Raw genomic sequence first — 17,253 nt, 5'->3', positions numbered from 1 at the left:
CCACAAAAAAATAGCGGGCTTTATGGCGGCGCCTGTAGTCCCAGCTACTCGGGAGGCTGAGGCAAGAGAATCGCCTAAGCCCAAGAACTGGAGGTTGCTGTGAGCTGTGATGCAACAGCATTCTATCGAGGGCGATAAAGTGAGACTCTGTCTCTACCCAAAAAAAAAAAAAGAAAGAAAGAAAATGTAAGAGGGAACACAGGAAAGGGCACCGAATGCTGGAATCGGGCTAGGGTTAGGGATTGGTCCCATCCACAGTTTCAGGCACCTGCTGGGGGATCTGATCCCGAGGAGGAACTGCTGTCTTGGGAAACTCGTGATCCCCGTTTGTGGGGGCGTACAGGCGCCTGGCTTTGGGGCAGGAATAGGGTCAGTCCTGTGCAGAGCTGAGAAGCACCCCATGAAATGGAAGATTTTGGAAGTTTCTCTGATTGCTGAAAGGTGGCCTCTGTGAGGGAAGCAAGCCAGGCCCATCGTCCATTCTCTCACCCTAACATGAGTGGTCGGCGTCCCAGCGCCGCCGAGAGACAAAGGGTTGAGCGCAAAGAACCGCACCACCCACGCAGGAAGACGTGACAAGACGCCGTAAGGCTGTGCAGCGCCCAGCGGAAGGGGCGGAGCAGGGCTACAGGGGTGGGCCGACGCCGGCGACAAAGGCCTTTGGGGGCGGGGCCATTGCGGGGCGGGCACGCGTCGGAGTGCGCGCGTCCCATTGGGCAGTGGGGCGGGGGTGGGGCCTTGCGGGGGCCTCGAGGCAAACCCCGCCCCCGACCCCGCGGGGAGCGGCGGCGGCGGAGGCGGTGAGCGCGGGCGGCGCGGGCGGCGCGGGTGGCGGCGGTTGGCAGGCGGGTCCTCCGCGGTTTAGGCCGCCGTAGCCACCTCGCCCGGGCTCGGGGCATCGCGCTAAGAAAGGGCAGGGCGCCCGAGTGAGCCCGGCGGGCTGCAGCCCTCGGCGCGCCTGCGGGGGCTGAGGCGGCTGGCCAGGCCGAGCCTGGGGGGATGGGCGGCTCCGCCGCGGAGCCTTCTGCCCGGGGCGTTGACACGGTTCCTCGGCTGCCTGGACGCGATGGCCCCTCCTTCACGGCCTGCACCTCCCGCCCTGCTCCCTAGGTGCCTTCCCTACTCGGCCGCGAGCCCTCCGGTCTCTGCAGCTTGAACTCCTAGCCCTGCTGCTGAGACCCCTCTTCTGTTGCCTGGAGCCCCCTCCCATGGTGAAATCCTCGGTCCCTGTCGCTTGAAATCCCAGCTCTGCTGTGAGCTCCGTCTCTGTTGTGTGGACCTCCATGGTGAAATCCCTGGTCCGTCCCTGCTGCTGCTGCTGCCGCCTGAACCCCTACTTCTGCTGTGACCCTCCTCCTCTGTTGCCTGAACCCCCCCCCCCATGGTGAAATCCTCTGTCGCTGGCGTCTGAACTCCCATCTCTGGCGTGACCCTCTACTGTGTTGCCTGCAACCCACCCCCACCCCCCCATGGTGAAATCACTGGTCCCTGTTGCCTAAACCCCTCCCTCTGCTGCTGTGACCTCTTCTGTTACTTAGACCTCCCCTAATGGTGAAATCCCTGCTGCCTGTACCTTCAGCACTGCTGCAACCGACCCCCTTCTCTCCCGTGAAATTCCCTGTCCTGTTGCCTGAACCACCACCCAGTCTGCTTCTGTGCCTCTCTCCTCTGTTGCCTGGACACCCCCCCATTGTGAAATCCCCCTGCCTCTTCCTTAAACCTTTCTTCCCTGTTGTGATGACACCCTTTTCTGCTGGGAACCCCTTTATTATGCCTGAACTCCCCCTCCTGCTCCTGTTAACCCCCCCCCAACCTCCTTTTCATTTCTGTCAACAGCCAAACCAGTTTTCTCATTGATGTAGCCAACTGTCTGCAGCTGTCCCTGTCTTTTCAGGGACAGCCAAAAGAGCAGTCATTTTCTTCTTATTTTTTCATGCTGTGGTCAAGTGTTAACTCCCCAAACAGGGTAAGGTTGTAAGCTTTGTTTAAAATGTCTCTCTTGCTGAGGTCGTAAGCAGGCATTCAGCATGGAGATGATTTATTTAGGAGCCTTTAAAAAATAATCTAGACAGAATCTTTGGGAGGGACTGCTGTATTTTATTTATGAAAAAAATACAGGCGCCTCCCTAGGTACCAAAGCCAAAGTCATTTCTGTCTGTCAGCCTTCTTTTTTGGCAAGGAGCGTCTCAATGCAGATTACAGAATTGAACTATCTACTTGAGGTTAAGTTGAGCTAACCTTTGCCCTTGAGGGTTGTGTCTGCGTTAATATGGCAAGAAATGATTTTATAAAGCACCATCCAAATTTTGTTGCAGGGCACATCGGCCATCAGACCTTCAAGTACTTTGTGCCAAATAATTACCACTTGCTACATGAGTCTAAACCATGGCGGATGCCAAGTATGTCCTCTGCAGATGGGAAAAGCGATTATGGCCTGCAAAGGTGACAGCCATTATTCTATAATTTCAGGAATTAGAAATGACTTTTCAGTGACAAGTAAAATCTTTATCAGGAGATACCTAGGAGTTACTTTAGTGAAATAATTGAGCTGGAATAGTTGACACAGATTCTCATTACCTGTTTAATGGGGTTTTGGTCTAGCGCTTACAAGGTTATTCTTCTGGAAGTGTCTTTTTTCCCCCTACACTAAAAAAAATTTAACAGGCTTAGCTATAAAAAGGCATGTAAGGCTCTAACTCAAGGAAATATCTGGCAGGAAGCCCTGTGATAGTAAATAATGGTAGTATTTCGGGGATGCTTTCCAGCAATTTAGTAGAAAGTGCTGAACTGCAAGGCAAAGGCCTAGATTCTTCTCAGTCTGCCTTGTGTCTCAGTTTCCCCATATATGAAATGAAGGGGATTGAACTGAGGGTCTGAAATTTTGTGGTTGTATACCTTAAGAATTACTTGCTACATTTGTGTTTATATGTTGCTACTGTTTTTCTGTTTTTGTCAACTTTTAATAACAAGATTTTTTTTTTACACACAGGTTTTGACCAGAACTGAGACTTTTGAGACTTCAACAAAAAATAAGAGAAAAAATGAATTCTTTCTAGATGTTCAAATACTCTCCCTAGAGGAAAAGTTAAGTGTTATGTTGTTTTTAGTACTGTTTTTTTTCCTGTGCAGAATTGTGATACTAAGTCCCCCCCCCCAAGCAAAATCCACTCTTAAAGGCTTATTGGCTGTTTAGTTATTTTAACTCATTTGTGCTAATAACTTTATGAGGGCAACGATTGATTGGATTATATGTCAGTTTGGAAGATCTAAATTAGATGTTCTGTGAGAGCAACAGAGAAATGGGTATACAAAAATTGAATAAGTATAAATAATATACAGGGTAAACTGCCTTTGGGGTTAAAATAGGGATATTTCCTTCTCAGGGACATGCGTGTCTTTGTTTCAGAAACCTGTGTGACAGGCCTGTTAATTTTGAGATATTTGGATTTTGGGTTTTTTTGTTTGTTTTTTTTTTTAAATGTATTTAACTTTATTTATTTAAGTATTTGTGGGTTTTTTTGGCCGGGGCTGCGTTTGAACCCGCCACCTCCGGCATATGGGAGTGGCGCCCCACCCCTCTGAGCCACAGGCGCCACCCGAGATATTTGGATTTTTGAACCTGTCAATTATTTAGCATTCAAAAGGCAAATAATAGATTATCAAACAACACATTATTGTCCTGATCTCGAGGATTGGTGATTAGAAGGTATAGATCATCTAGAATGATGATGATTAAAATGTTGTGTGGGCACATCAGTTCTGAAGAGAGCCCTTAGTCCGTCTGGAAGAGAGCTCTTAGTTGGTCCGCTGAGGCTCTCTGGTCACTCTCCTTGCAGAGCCCCATTCCTTTTGCTCAAGTATTTTTAGAGCTGCCTCCTAAGCTTGCTTGGTCCCCAGCTGACACTTTCCCTGCGGCTGGGAAGGTAATTGAATACTACAGTTTAAAAGGAAAGCACATCCTTTTAAACTAAAACACACCTGCTGGAGTGTAAACAGCTTTTAGTGACATTATCATCTACTCTGAAAATCTAACAAAGGAGTTATTTGTGCAGTTGAAAGTAGGATTTGGCTCGTAAAAGTCACAATTTGAATTCATTTTTACTCTTAAATCCAGTCAATCTTTTCTATCTTAAAAAGAGGGAAATAGGGCGGCGCCTGTGGCTCAGTCGGTAAGGCGCCAGCCCCATATACCGAGGGTGGCGGGTTCAAACTCAGCCCCGGCCAAACTGCAACCAAAAAATAGCCGGGCATTGTGGCAGGCGCCTGTAGTCCAAGCTACTCGGGAGGCTGAGGCTAGAGAATCGCTTAAGCCCAGGAGTTGGAGGTTGCTGTGAGCTGTGTGAGGCCACGGCACTCTACCGAGGGCCATAGAGTGAGACTCTTGTCTCTACAAAAAAAACAAAACAAAACAGGGAAATAAAATATATTCACTGGAGTCCTTGCTGCCACTAACCTCAGGCAGGTGAATTCCTAGTTGGCTGTGACTTTTGGTTTAAGCACAAGATTGAGGAGGAAAATGAATTTCTATTGTCATCTAAAAAAAATACATGTTTGAAAATGTGTTGGTGTAATTCTAGCACTTGGCAGGCTGAGGCCGATGGATTGCTCTGTACTCCCAGGTTTGGGACCAGCCTGAGCAAGAGTGAGACCCTGTCTCAAAAAACTAGCTGGGCGTTGTGGTGGGCGCCTGTAGTCCTAGCTACTCAGGAGGCTGAGGCAACAGACTCACTTAAGCCCAAGAGTTTGAGGTTGCTGTGAGCTGTGATGCCAGGGCACTGTACTGAGGGCGAAAAAGTAAAACTGTCTCAAAAGAAAATGTGTTGGTGGCATTGCCTGGTGGTATATAATGGTCGATTCTGTCTTTGCAGAATTAAGGTGAGAAGCACAGAAGTTGAGGTCCTAAAGAAGTCTCAGATTGAAGCCATTGCCTCCTCATTAGGTAAGAGCATATTTCTATGCTTGGGGCCTATTTCTATGCAATGTTTTTATAAGTGAACATTAGGTTTTTATTTATTTATTTATTTGTGGTTTTTGGCCAGGGCTGGGTTTGAACCCACCATCTCCGGCATATGGGACCAGCGCCCTACTTGAGCCACAGGCGCCTCCCGAACATTAGGTTTTCATAAAAGAAGAGATAGTTTGGCAGAATGTTAAGACTTAGCTTTCTAGGTAAAAATTCATTGTATTCACCATGTTTTTCTTCATACGAGGGAATGTGAATCCCCTGACCTAAAGGGGAAGAAAAAACTGGATCTGCTTTCTTTTTTTTTTTTGTAGAGACAGAGTGTCATTGTACCGCCCTCGGGTAGAGTGCCGTGGCGTCACACGGCTCACAGCAACCTCTAACTCTTGGGCTTACGCGATTCTCTTGCCTCAGCCTCCCGAGCAGCTGGGACTACAGGCGCCCGCCACAACGCCCGGCTATTTTTGTTTTGGTTGCAGTTTGGCCGGGGCTGGGTTTGAACCCACCACCCTCGGCATATGGGGCCGGCACCCTAATCACTGAGCCACAGGCGCCGCCCTGGATCTGCTTTCTTTTTTTTTTTTAATTTTTTTTTTTTGTAGAGACAGAGTCTCACTGTACTGCCGCCCTCAGGTAGAGTGCCGTGGCCTCACACGGCTCACAGCAACCTCTAACTCTTGGGCTTACGTGATTCTCTTGCCTCAGCCTCCCGAGCAGCTGGGACTACAGGCACCCGCCACAACACCCGGCTATTTTATTTTTGTTGCAGTTTGGCCGGGGCTGGGTTTGAACCCGCCACCCTCGGCATATGGGGCCGGCGCCCTACTCACTGAGCCACGGGCGCCGCCCTGGATCTGCTTTCTTAAACCTTTCCAGTATTTGCCCCTAGAACCAATCCTATTCTTGACACTGAGAATGAACAGTGTGAGCATCAAGGTCATCTCTTTGCATCTGTGGCCTCCAGGGTATACAGGAGGTGGGATGAGTTTGCTTTCTTGTGTGTGGGGGATAGGTTTTTTTCTTTTTTGCTCATCCTACAGTAAGATGTTTAAGTGGTTCTGTTGCTGCCTATCCAGTATGGTCTCATCTCAAGCTTTGAGAAGCAGATGGTTGTGTGTTTGCAGTTCCAGAGTGGAGTCCAGGGGAGAAGGAGTTGGTGGCAGTGGAATTAGTGACTACCCATTGCTTGCAGGTGCTATTGTAGGTGGCCACCAGGCAGGTCTGAAGTGTGACTCTATGTCTTCCACCCCCGTTGGCATTTTATAGGTTAGACTGCTGAAGCCCAGCCAAGCCAGGGACATGTCACCTCCCACCCTCCCCAGAATAGCAGTAACTATATGCTCACTCAGCCCCAGTTGAGCAAACCTGGATGTAGCACTTTTTTCCCTCTTTTCAAAGTGGGAGTATTTATTTTATCTACGAAGAATTGTTTGTCTTATGAAAAGATGGACCAGAATTCCTCCCAATGATGTTTATAAAATAAGATCTATTTTCCTGTGCCTTCCAAGAAACAGCTGTTGTTTAGAGCGGATGCCCCTCTGTATATCTTAGGCTGGGCTGACCATCATCTCACGTAGTATCTTTCTTGTTGGCTCACGTTGTGTTGAGGGGTTGGTTATTTGTGGGTGCCCTTAACATTAAGCATTGAAAATACTGTTTTGATTGAGGTATTATGCCCGCTGAGTTGTGATATTGCATCCATCATCTTGTTCAAATAAATAGCTCCATAACTGTGTGTCGGAATGAATAAATAAAACTATTGCGGCAGGGAGGTTGGCCTGCAAACTAAAGGCCCACAATGTTCTTTTCTGGCTTTGAAATGCCCTTGCAGAGAAGTATTGAAGATTTACCAGCCCACAATGAGTCTTTTTAATCAGCTATTCCTTGCAACCTCCCCCTCAAACCAAGAATACATTTCCAGCAGAGTTCTTTATTTAGTTAGCATTGGTTTTTATTGACCCTGATTGAATTTGAAATCGTAAGGCTGAGAGAGGATTTGCAAAACATTTGAATACATTTTGCTCATAGTATTGTTTTGTGACTTAGAAGAATTTATCTTTTTAGCCAATCAGGTTAAGGTCAGTAAAGTTGTCTTTTAAAAAATGAAGCCTTCTCATAGATTGTGACTTTCTTGGCATCATATTTGACATGTTCTTGGAAAAAACATTTGTAGAGCTGTTGAAAAAAAAAAATGAAGCCTTGAAGTCCTGAATGAATAGCTATTATTTTGAAGTCTTAATCCCCTTTTGGAGGAAATGCAGGTGGGAAATGTTAGTCTCCCTTTCACTCATTTAGGCTCAAAAACTAGGGATCAAATCAGTGCTGTGATAGCAGTGCCTGTGTATCTGGACATTAACTGGGCATTACTGTATTTTCAGTCCTTTCAGCCTCACGGAATGAGGTACCTGCTGCACCCGTGGAGGAGCTGACCTACAGACGGTCACTTAGAGTGGCCTTGGATGTTCTGAACGAGAGAACTAGTATGAGTCAAGAAGGCTGTTCAAGGACAGAAGGAACTGCTCTGTCTCAGAGAGAGAAGCAGCCCACAGAGCCTGATGCTTCGCTCTATGATTCTAGCTTTTCTGGACCTCAGGGGAGGAGGGAGTGTATACCACAGAGCCCGTCAGCTTTGTCCGCTTGTGAAAAGGACCCCAACTACAAAGTGAACCACAAGAAAGGGCTCAGAAAAAGTGCACATCCAAGAGGCCCGTCAGTATCTTCAGCCTTTGGTGGTTCTCAGGATGGCAGCAGGTCAAGAATGAATGGGAAAAATTGTACTATTGCAAGTAAGAGGGGAAGAAATTCAGCACAGAAGTCCAGCTCGTGCCAAAATGTACCTTCACTTTCAGAAGCAGATTATGAAAAAGAGAGTGAGAGAAAGGCAAGCAGCTGTACAACCCTATTCTTGCCATCTAGAGTCAGTGGGGAGGATCCATGTGCCAGGGCCAGGGAACGGAACCCATGTTTACCATTGGGCAGTGTCACTATGCCCACGGCCCCCGTGCACTTGGCCTGCTCAGAGGCTGGAGAATGCCCTGTGAAGAGGCCATGCACCGAACAGGTGGAGACAGGGGCTACGGAGCCTGAGCTGTCCCCCAGACACGGGCCAAGGGAATGCATGACTTTGCTTAGTACCACCAGGCTCAGCCCGCCTCCCCTACAAGCTTCCACAGATGAAAGGAGAAGTCTTCATCTTTCAGATTCCAAGAAGCTTGAGGAAGGTAAGTTTTTTATCAGGGAAGGACAGGATGCTCTGGAGGCCCCTGGGGAGGAGTCCTGGTTCTCCCTTGGCCACAGAGCAGGCACTTGTGTATTTTTAACCAGATCTTGATGAGATCATTACCAAAATAGAGTTGGAGCAGAGATTTCCTCATTCCTTTTTGTTTATCTCCCCACTGGGCTATAATTACTTCAGCTTCTAAATATTTGTGTTTTTATTTTTGTGCCGAAGTGGAGGGAATGAGGCAGGGAGCCCAAGGTGGAGTGTGGAGCCAGATTGTTGACAGTACAGGGGAGTGTGCGGCTGTGCGAAGGCTATGTCTAGGTTCCAGGGATTAACTCTTATTCTTAACTCTTGCAGGAGCAGTGGTGCATTCCCATTAGATTGAGTAGGGTCTCAGAAGAGATAAATTCATTTTAAAGGCTCCTGACTTTTTTTTTTTTGAGACAGAGTCTCACTGTGTCACCCTCGGTACAGTGCTGTGGCATCACAGCTCACAGCAACCTCCAACCCTTGGGCTTAAGCTATTCTGTTGCCTCAGCCTCCCAGTACCTGGGACTACAGGCACCCGCCACAGCGCCTGGCTGTTTTTTTATTTTTTTGTTGTTGTTGTAGTTGTCATTGTTTAGCAGGCCCTGGCTAGGTTCCAACCCACCAGCTCCTGTGCATGTGGCCAGCGACCTAACCACTGACCTCCTGATGCCGAACTATGGGCTTCTGACTTTTTAAAGAATTCCTGTATTTTTGTTTTGTTTTGTTGAGACAGAGCCTCGCTGTCTGTCTGGGTAAAGTGCTGTGGTATCACAGCTCACAGCAAACTCCAACTCCTGGACTCAAGCGAGTCTCCTGCCTCTGCCTCCCAAGTAGCTGGGACTACAGGCGCCCACCACAATGCCCAGCTATTTTTTGGTTGCAGCTGTCGTTGTTTGGTGGGATTGGGCTGGATTTGAACCTGCCAGCTCAGGTGTATGTGGCTGGCGCCTTAGCCGCTTGAGCCACAGGCGCCGAGCCAGAATTCCTGTTTTGATTTGGCTCCCGTAGCACAGTGGTTATGGCGCCAGCCACATACACTGAGGGTGGCATGTTCGAACCTGGCCCAGGCCAGCTAAACAATTGCTACAAAAAAATAACCGGGCGTGTGGGAGCGCCTGTAGTCCCAGCTACTTGGGAGGCTGAGGCAAGAGACATAATGAGACTCTGTCTCAAAAAAAAAAAGCCAGTGTTGGCTCGGTGCCCGTAACTCAGTGGTTAAGGTGCCAGCCACATGCATGGGGACTGATGGGTTCGAACCCGGCCTGTGCCAGCTAAACAACGACAACCAAAAATAGCTGGGTGTTATGGCAAGTGCCTGTAGTCCCAGCTACTGGAAGGCTGAGGTAGCAGAATCGCTTAAACCCAAGAGTTGGAGGTTGCTGTGAACTGTGATTTCATGGCACTCTACCAAGGGTGAGGGGAAAAAAAAAAAGAATTCCTGTGTTGATATATTTTAGTGTGGTTGCCACCTTGCACCTTGTTTTTCATTTTAGTATTGTAGCATCCTGCTTATTTTTGAAATGCTAGTTCAGAAATGTTAATGTGACTGCAGGGTCAGCTGTCTTTTAAGATCTGTTCTTTATGAACTCACTACCTAGATATCTGTCAGTCTTTAGGGAGATGTACAACTACAATGACAAGGGAACTAGTATATGTCTTTTCACCTTCTCTGAAGACACAACAGCTACACCCTACTCTGTTCATAATTCACTCTTGGTTGGGGGTGTCTGCTACCTGTCTGACCATAGAGTGGTGCAGACTAAATTGTTAGCTACCATGGTACAAAAGAAATCCCACCCAGAATTCACACGGCTTTCCATGATTTAGATAGTGGCTGCTTCTAGCTTGCCTCTCATTCTGTCATTTACAACATGAAAGGTGTTCTCTCCCTCTCTCCTTACCTTGTCTAGTATTTTTCTTTAAAATGTACTTTAATTGAAGTACATCCTATTGAATTTGGCAGTGTGGAATCTTTTCTTCATGCATTAGTGGTCGTGTATCATGAAATGTTTTCTTGGGATGAGTCATCAAGATGGTATGATGACAGTGAAAGTCTAACATGACATTGTTGGCAGACCTTCAGTCTTCTGAGGAGTCTATGGAGTTTAATTCCATTAATTCCATCCTGGACGAAGATGAGGATGATGAGGAGCCGCCAAGAATCCTTTTATATCACGGTAAGAAGTAACCACAGAGCAGCCTTTGGTGGTAATGATACACTCAAAAGTAGTGTGGGCTAGTGTTCTGAGACCATCTCTGACATCTGCCACTGAAGGTCTCTTGCTATTTAATTTTTCTCCTATTGAACTAAGACCTGGAAGGGACCTTCAGACATGCCACATTTTCTGTCTTCTATCTAAAGAGTAAGCCACACAAAGGGGAGCAGGCTCTTAGGAAGAGACAGCCCAGCCCTCCCTGTTAGGATGCTTCTCCTCTGCTCTACCTTAAGCCTTGTCCTCCTGTCCCCACAGTGGGAAGGAGGGATGGCTGATAAAGAGGTGATTTGTGTCGCCATTGTTTAAGTGTGGCCTAGCACTGCCTCCTGGGCCCAGCTGCCATCAGCCACCTTTGGTGATGGTTTTCAGGCATTTGTCCAGGGAGGGTCTTCACACGTAGTTGTTTGCACCAGAGAGCCACTGAGCATCTGTGTGGAAGGGATCAGAAATGAGACCCAAAGATTCGAAACAGCATCTTCTAGTGTAGAAGGACAGATTCATGGGCTGTTGAAGAAATAGTGCAGGCACCCTGGAGGACCTCATACCCCACTTCTCCCATGGCAACACCCCACAGGACTGCAGAGCAGGCAGTCTCAGCCGTGAAGCTGCCTGCTCCGCTCGCGCTCCTGTGCACATGTGTGTGAGAGTGGTATTGTTAACGTTCTTTTTTTGTCCAAGCTACTTTGAATGCTTTTCCATCATTGAATTAATTACAATTCTACATTTTCTTTTTCTTTTTTTTTTTTGTCACTTAACGTTAACCCATCCTTTTTTTTACTTTTTCACATGATCTTGTAATCATTCTTCGTGGCAATAAGTTACTGTTTTCTAAGGGTGTTGAGTTGTCACTAATTCTGCCTCACCCGTGGGATTCTGTTTGAATTATTCTAGGACAGTGGGTGCTGCCGGGCCTTGGACTCCAAGAAATCATTTTTGTGGCATCAGTTCCCAGAGTGGGGTTCCCACAGGAAGGGCATTGTGCCTTCCCAGGGGACCCTTCTGCCCCCACTGCCACCAGCCGGGGTCAGGTCACTAGGGCCTCACAAAACCCAGGTGTTTGGTTTTTTGTCCTATTGATAGTTTGAACTGGTTTTTACTTGTTTGTTTTTTTTTTTTTACCTGTCAGGCTGAATGTCTATCTTGAGGATTTACAAACTGACCTCTGAATTGGCTGTTTGTCCACATGGGCTCTGAAGTTTCTCTTGAAAACTAAATGCCCCCTACCAGGTGGGAACCAACACTTGGTCATATTGGCAGCAAAAGTCTTTCCCAGTTTGTCTTCCCTTTTATTTGGTTTTCTTTTTTACCTTTGGACTTCATTGACCTTGTAGTCAAATATTGCAGTATTTCCTTTCTTCTGCAATAGTGTGAGGCTAAGCATCTTTGTTCTGCGTGTATAAGAATAGCCTCCATTTTCTACTAGTGTTTCTGTTGTTTGATTTTTAATTCACTCGTTTTGGGTATTTTTGATATAGAAAATGTAGTTAATTTTTTTTTTTAGATTAATATGAGGGTACAAATGATTAGGTTAATAGTTTGCATTTGCTAGGTAAAGTCCAAGTTATAGTTGAGCCCTTCACCCAGGGGATGTGCTGTATACCCTTACATTGTGTCCATTAGATGAAATGTAGTTAAATTTCATCCATAAATAGTTTTGATGTTCTAATTTAAATTTTTCCCATTTTTAACCCTAGTTTCTCAGATAAGCCTCTTAAAAATTTAGAAATTTAAGTTCTTACGTTTGGATCTTTATTGTGTGACATTACCTCATTTCTGTTTAGTTTACACTTTTTTTTTTAACAGTGTCTTATTTTGGAATAATTTTAGATTTATAGGATTTCACATAGAGGACAGAGAATCCCTGCCTGGCCCTCATGGCTTCCCGCCTGTCACCACAGTACGTTTGTCACGCTGAAAAGCCAGCGCTGTACCACACTCTGAACCATTGTTGTTTTGCTTTATGATCTCATAATTGCTGTTTAGACTTAAGTGACATGAGTTATAAGTCTGCCTTTCAAATTCTCTTGATTTTTTACATGAATTACGTTAAAATCAGATCTAAACAATATCACAATAATTGTGTTTTCTCAAGCTATTGTGCTTGGTGCTTGCTATGGATTTGACTTGTCTATTCTATCTTTTGTTTTTCTTTTTTCTTTTTTTATTTTTAATTCTAGAACCACGTTCGTTTGAAGTAGGAATGCTAGTCTGGCTTAAATACCAAAAATACCCCTTCTGGCCAGCAGTGGTAAGAACAATCTCCTCCATCTTTTAAGAGTAGTTAGTCAAATCCCATGAATTTTTATTCTACTCATCCTCAATTCTTGGTAATTTGAACTGAACAAATATTTTCATTGTCATTGCTGGATAAAAATGGTGGGTTTAGGTGGCGCCTGTGGCTCAAAGGAGTAGGGCGCCGGCCCCCTATGCCAGAGGTGGTGGGTTCAAACCCAGCCCCAGCCAAAAACTGCAAAAAAAAAAAAAAAAAATGGTGGGTTTATAAAAAAGATTTATAGGGGCGGCACCTGTGGCTCAAAGGAGTAGGGCACTGGCTCCATATACCGGAGGTGGTGAGTTCAAACTCAGCCCCAGCCAAAAACTGCAAAAAAAAAAAAAAAAAAAAAAGACAGAGATATTTGCCTGAATAAAGGGAGTTTGGTCATTTGATACAATATAGTGTAAGGCATACAGGTCACATTTTTTACCATTACCAGGCAGATTTAGAAAAACCTGCCAGAAAAAAAATGTTAAGTTATGTGTTCATTTTAAATACTGTGCATTTCAACCTTTCCCCCCCATTAAAGCTCATTAATTTAGATTTTATGGCAGAGATGGGTTCTATGGCTATTTGGAATCCTTTCACAGCTCCCAGTATGGTGGTGAGTTCAGATGTGGGTGGCCTTTCGGCTGTGCTGTCTGCATGCCCGGCAAGCAAGATGCTTCCTCGCCCGGCATAGGCAGGATTCTCATTGTTTAAGCTGTTGTTTTTTTAAATTTTGTTTGGAGACAAAGATGTCTAAATCCAAAAGGCATCTGCCCTGCAGTAATTATCAGATGTTTTTGCTATTTTAAAAAGTCTTATCTCACCGGAGTCATCAACACCTCCTTGAATATGACTCTGGTTACAGAAAACATGGGCTTCAACTTTGTTTAGTGTTAACCAACAATGTGTAGGTTAAAAACGTTTATAGCGGGCTTGGCGCCTATGGCTCAAGCGGCTAAGGCACCAGCCACATACACTGAGCTGGCGGGTTCAAATCCAGCCCGGGCCTGCCAATCAACAATGACAGCTGCAATCAAAAAATAGCCGGGCGTTGTGGCGGGCGCCTGTAGTCCCAGCTACTTGGGAGGTGGAGGCAAGAGAATCGTTTGAGCCCAGGAGTTCAAGGTTGCTGTGAGCTGTGAAGCCACAGCAGTCTACCCAGGGCGACAGCTTGAGGCTCTGTTTCAAAAAAGCAAACAAAAAAACCCCAAAAAACCAACGTTTACAGCAGAGCCAGGCACCTCCTGTCTGGTGGTGAGGGAGGCTGAGTCTGGGAGGCTCTTCTGTCTACCCTCAGCACCTGCTTCCCAGTGAGCACCCATTCAGCCTCCCTTCTTACAACATTCTAGCCCTTTCCTTGTTTCTGTTTCCTGGGTGGCTGCCAGGCTAACATATCACTAATGTGACAGGTTCCTGGGGTGTGAGAACAGGCATCCTCACCTGAGACCCAGGTTTCAGGGCTTGAGGTGCTCCATAGCTTTATTTTCCTTTGGAGCCCTGGAGGGTGGCAGGACAGCCAGGCCATGGAGGGGCTGGATCGGAGTCAGGTCAGCTTGGTGACCTCCTGTGGGGCCTGGGATTGTTTCTGGCCCTTTCTGAGTTCACTTCACTCATTTAAAAAATCAGAGCAAACCTGCCCTGCCGAGCCACTGGGAGAATTGGTCAGGAAGTTATATAAAGAGCCAGCTCACAGTGGTAGGTGTGTTCCCTTTTATTAAAAAACCAAAACAAAATGAGCTGATTCTACTCAGAAGTAAAAGCACTTAGAGCGATGTGTGCAACCAAGCTTGGAGTGGTTTCTTGGCGTTCTATTGCTGTGGATTGTGCCCAGGGTTGCCCTGGGTCTGGTGGCATTGCTTGTTATGTATGTTTCTGCTGCTCGCCATAAAGCCACATGAGATAATGTCAGAAAAACAATCAAAATCCATGATGTCTTCTTTGTTTTAACACTTTTTTTTTTCTTGGATTTGCCAACAGGTCAAAAGTGTCAGGCGGAGAGATAAGAAAGCAAGTGTGCTTTTTATTGAAGGAGACATGAATCCCAAGGGGAGGGGGTAAGACTGTTGCTCTTTGCTCCTTACAAATGAGCAGGCCCCAGGTGGCGGCCTCATGGCTCTTAGAGGGGATGGGGTGCGGGACTGCAGAGTGCCTTCCTTCCATCTCTCACTTGCTAGGAAGGAAAATCCAAACAAAGGCTGTATTTAAAGGAACTGGTCAAACACTCCAGTTTTCAAACCTTATTTGCTAGTTTTGAAAGGCAGCCCAACCAGACTTTCTTTTTTGTTTTTTTCCTTTTTTCTTCTTTCTTTTTCCTTTCTTTCCTTTTTTTTTTTTTTTAGAGACAGAGTCTCACTTTATGGCCCTTGGTAGAGTGCCGTGGCCTCACACAGCTCACAGCAACCTCCAGCTCCTGGGCTTAAGCAATTCTCTTGCCTCAGCCTCCCAAGTAGCTGGGACTACAGGTGCCCGCCATAGCACCCGGCTATTTTTTTGTTGCAGTTTGGCCGGGGCTGGGTTTGAACCCGCCACCCTCGGCATATGGGGCCGGCGCCCTACTCACTGAGCCATAGGCGCCACCCTCAACCAGACTTTCATTGGATCCACTGTTTCCCAAAAACCATAGCAAAATTTGGTGCATGCAGGCCTTGTGAAGACAGCATCCTGTTTCCATGGAATCTGGCTATTTTGTTAGTTGGTCAATTATTTACCTGTTGTTCTTTGCTCAGTCTATAATGCTGGGATGGTGCCCCCAGCATGGAAATGGGTCTTTAAGTCTTTGGGGGCTGGTAGAGGCTGTGGCACCCCTTCACTCAGCCAGAGGAAGGGCAGTATGTCTCAGTGCATTAGGTGAAGTTCCTGCATGCTAACTCTCCCCAATTTCTGCTTCATCAAGGATTACAGTATCTCTGAGAAGACTAAAGCACTTTGATTGTAAAGAGAAACAGACACTTCTGGTAGGTGGATTATTATTTGTACTTGCCTTTTTGAATGGTTTATTTTGTGATGAGTGTGTGTGGACAGTCTGAAGAATAGTAGTTAGAGCCAGTGTCATGCCTGCTCTCGGCATTTACTTGTGGGGATCAGTCACAACCACCCTAGGAAGTTGCCTGTCTTGTCTCCCCATTTACAAGTGAGGAAACTGGGGTCTGGGGCCAGCAGGTGCAAGGCCAGCTCCTCCCGTAGCCAGCTGTACCCATGTTAACCTTTGGGACAGGGCACTCAGGTGAGAGCCTCTCGAGGCCAGGAACTTAGGAGGTCAAGGCATTGGATGTGAGTTTGACATCTTTGGTATCTCCTAGCAGGCAGCTCCCTATGAGCAGCCCCCTGGGCCCCATGAGTCTGTGGTCAGTTTTTCTTTCTTTCTTTTTTGTAGAGACAGAGTTTCACTTTATGGCTCTCGGTAGAGTACCATGGCATCACACAGCTCACAGCAACCTCCAACTCCTGGGCTTAAGCGATTCTCTTGCCTCAGCCTCCCTAGTAGCTGGGACTACAGGCGCCTGCCACAACACCCAGCTGTTTTTTTTGTTGCAGTTCTGCCGGGGCCGGGTTTGAACCCGCCACCCTTGGTATATGGGACCAGCGCCTTACTGACTGAACCACAGGTGCCGCCCGGTCAGTTTTTCTTGTACATTCTGTGTACAACCCCCAAAGGGTTTGTCCAAGTTAAAAATGTCTGTTTAACTTTGGAAATTTTCATTTTATTACAGCAACTTAAGAAAAAACAGAACCCAGGGGTAGGTAGACAAGGAGTTCTTGAGCCTCCCTCCAGTGCTGTGCAGTTGCTTTTGCTTCTCAGAACTCAGGTTCAGCCTCTCTTTGGTGCTGCAGCTGCAGTTGGGCCTCAGTGAGCGTTGTCCTGCTCATCTCTGCTGGACTTGCACGAGGCTAAGTGGGGCTGTGGGGCTGGACATCCAGCTACTCTGTTGACAGGTTGTGTTGTCCAGGACTTAATGGCCTCTCAGCTTGCAGGCAGTGTTGGGGGAGGGTCCTGTCCTAACATGTCACCCTGTGGAACTAGGTGTTCAGTTTATCCACTGTGGCCCAAGGGGCGCCTAGGTGTAGGGAGGGGCAGTGGCCTGCTGTATGTATATTTCTCACACCCTGGAGATACAGCCCAGAGGCCTGTATCTCCACACTCACTCCACTCTTTCTCACTCCACACTCTAGAAAGTGTTTTGTTTTGTTTTGTTTTTTTTGAGACAGAGTCTTATTGTGTCGTCCTCAGTAGAGTGCTGTAGCTTCATAGCTCACAGCAACCTCAAATTCTTGGGCTTAAGCAATTCTCTTGCCTCAGCCTCCCAAGTAGCTGGGACTACAGGCACAGCGCCCTGCTATTTTTTTGTTGCATTTGTTATTGTTGTTTAGCTGGCCCGGGCTGGGTTCGAACCTGCCACCCTCAATGCATGTGGCTGGCGCCCTAACCACTGTGCTATGAGCACCAGTCCCACACTCTAGAAAGTGTTGCTTCCACTCTGGGGAACTGAGATGCCATCCAGAAATGGAGGGACAAGGACGGGCCCTGTGGCTCACACCTATAATCCTAGCACTTGGGAGG

The 17,253-nt window shown here is 46.8% G+C and overlaps 1 protein-coding gene across 7 annotated transcripts in view; it reads left to right on the top strand.

Moving 5' to 3' along the window:
• Positions 1–736: 736 nt before the first annotated feature.
• PWWP3A (PWWP domain containing 3A, DNA repair factor) overlaps positions 737–17,253 on the top strand; it is a 29,658-nt gene continuing 13,141 nt past the window's right edge. The window contains exons 1-10 of one of the 7 annotated variants that reach the window (XM_053581328.1): positions 809–1,110; positions 1,837–1,966; positions 2,316–2,442; positions 2,990–3,084; positions 4,869–4,939; positions 7,342–8,184; positions 10,292–10,393; positions 12,610–12,680; positions 14,673–14,749; positions 15,589–15,649. In XM_053581328.1, the coding sequence (XP_053437303.1) occupies positions 2,386–2,442; positions 2,990–3,084; positions 4,869–4,939; positions 7,342–8,184; positions 10,292–10,393; positions 12,610–12,680; positions 14,673–14,749; positions 15,589–15,649 (1,377 nt within the window). In that variant the 5' untranslated portion in view covers positions 809–1,110; positions 1,837–1,966; positions 2,316–2,385. The other 6 variants (XM_053581324.1, XM_053581329.1, XM_053581321.1 and 3 more) reach the window with 6 other exon arrangements.

This window comes from Nycticebus coucang, chromosome 2, assembly GCF_027406575.1.
Source record: "Nycticebus coucang isolate mNycCou1 chromosome 2, mNycCou1.pri, whole genome shotgun sequence".
NCBI lineage: Eukaryota > Metazoa > Chordata > Mammalia > Primates > Lorisidae > Nycticebus > Nycticebus coucang.
The sequence above is the reverse complement of the archived record's forward strand: the minus strand, read 5'-3'. Positions and strand labels throughout refer to the sequence as shown.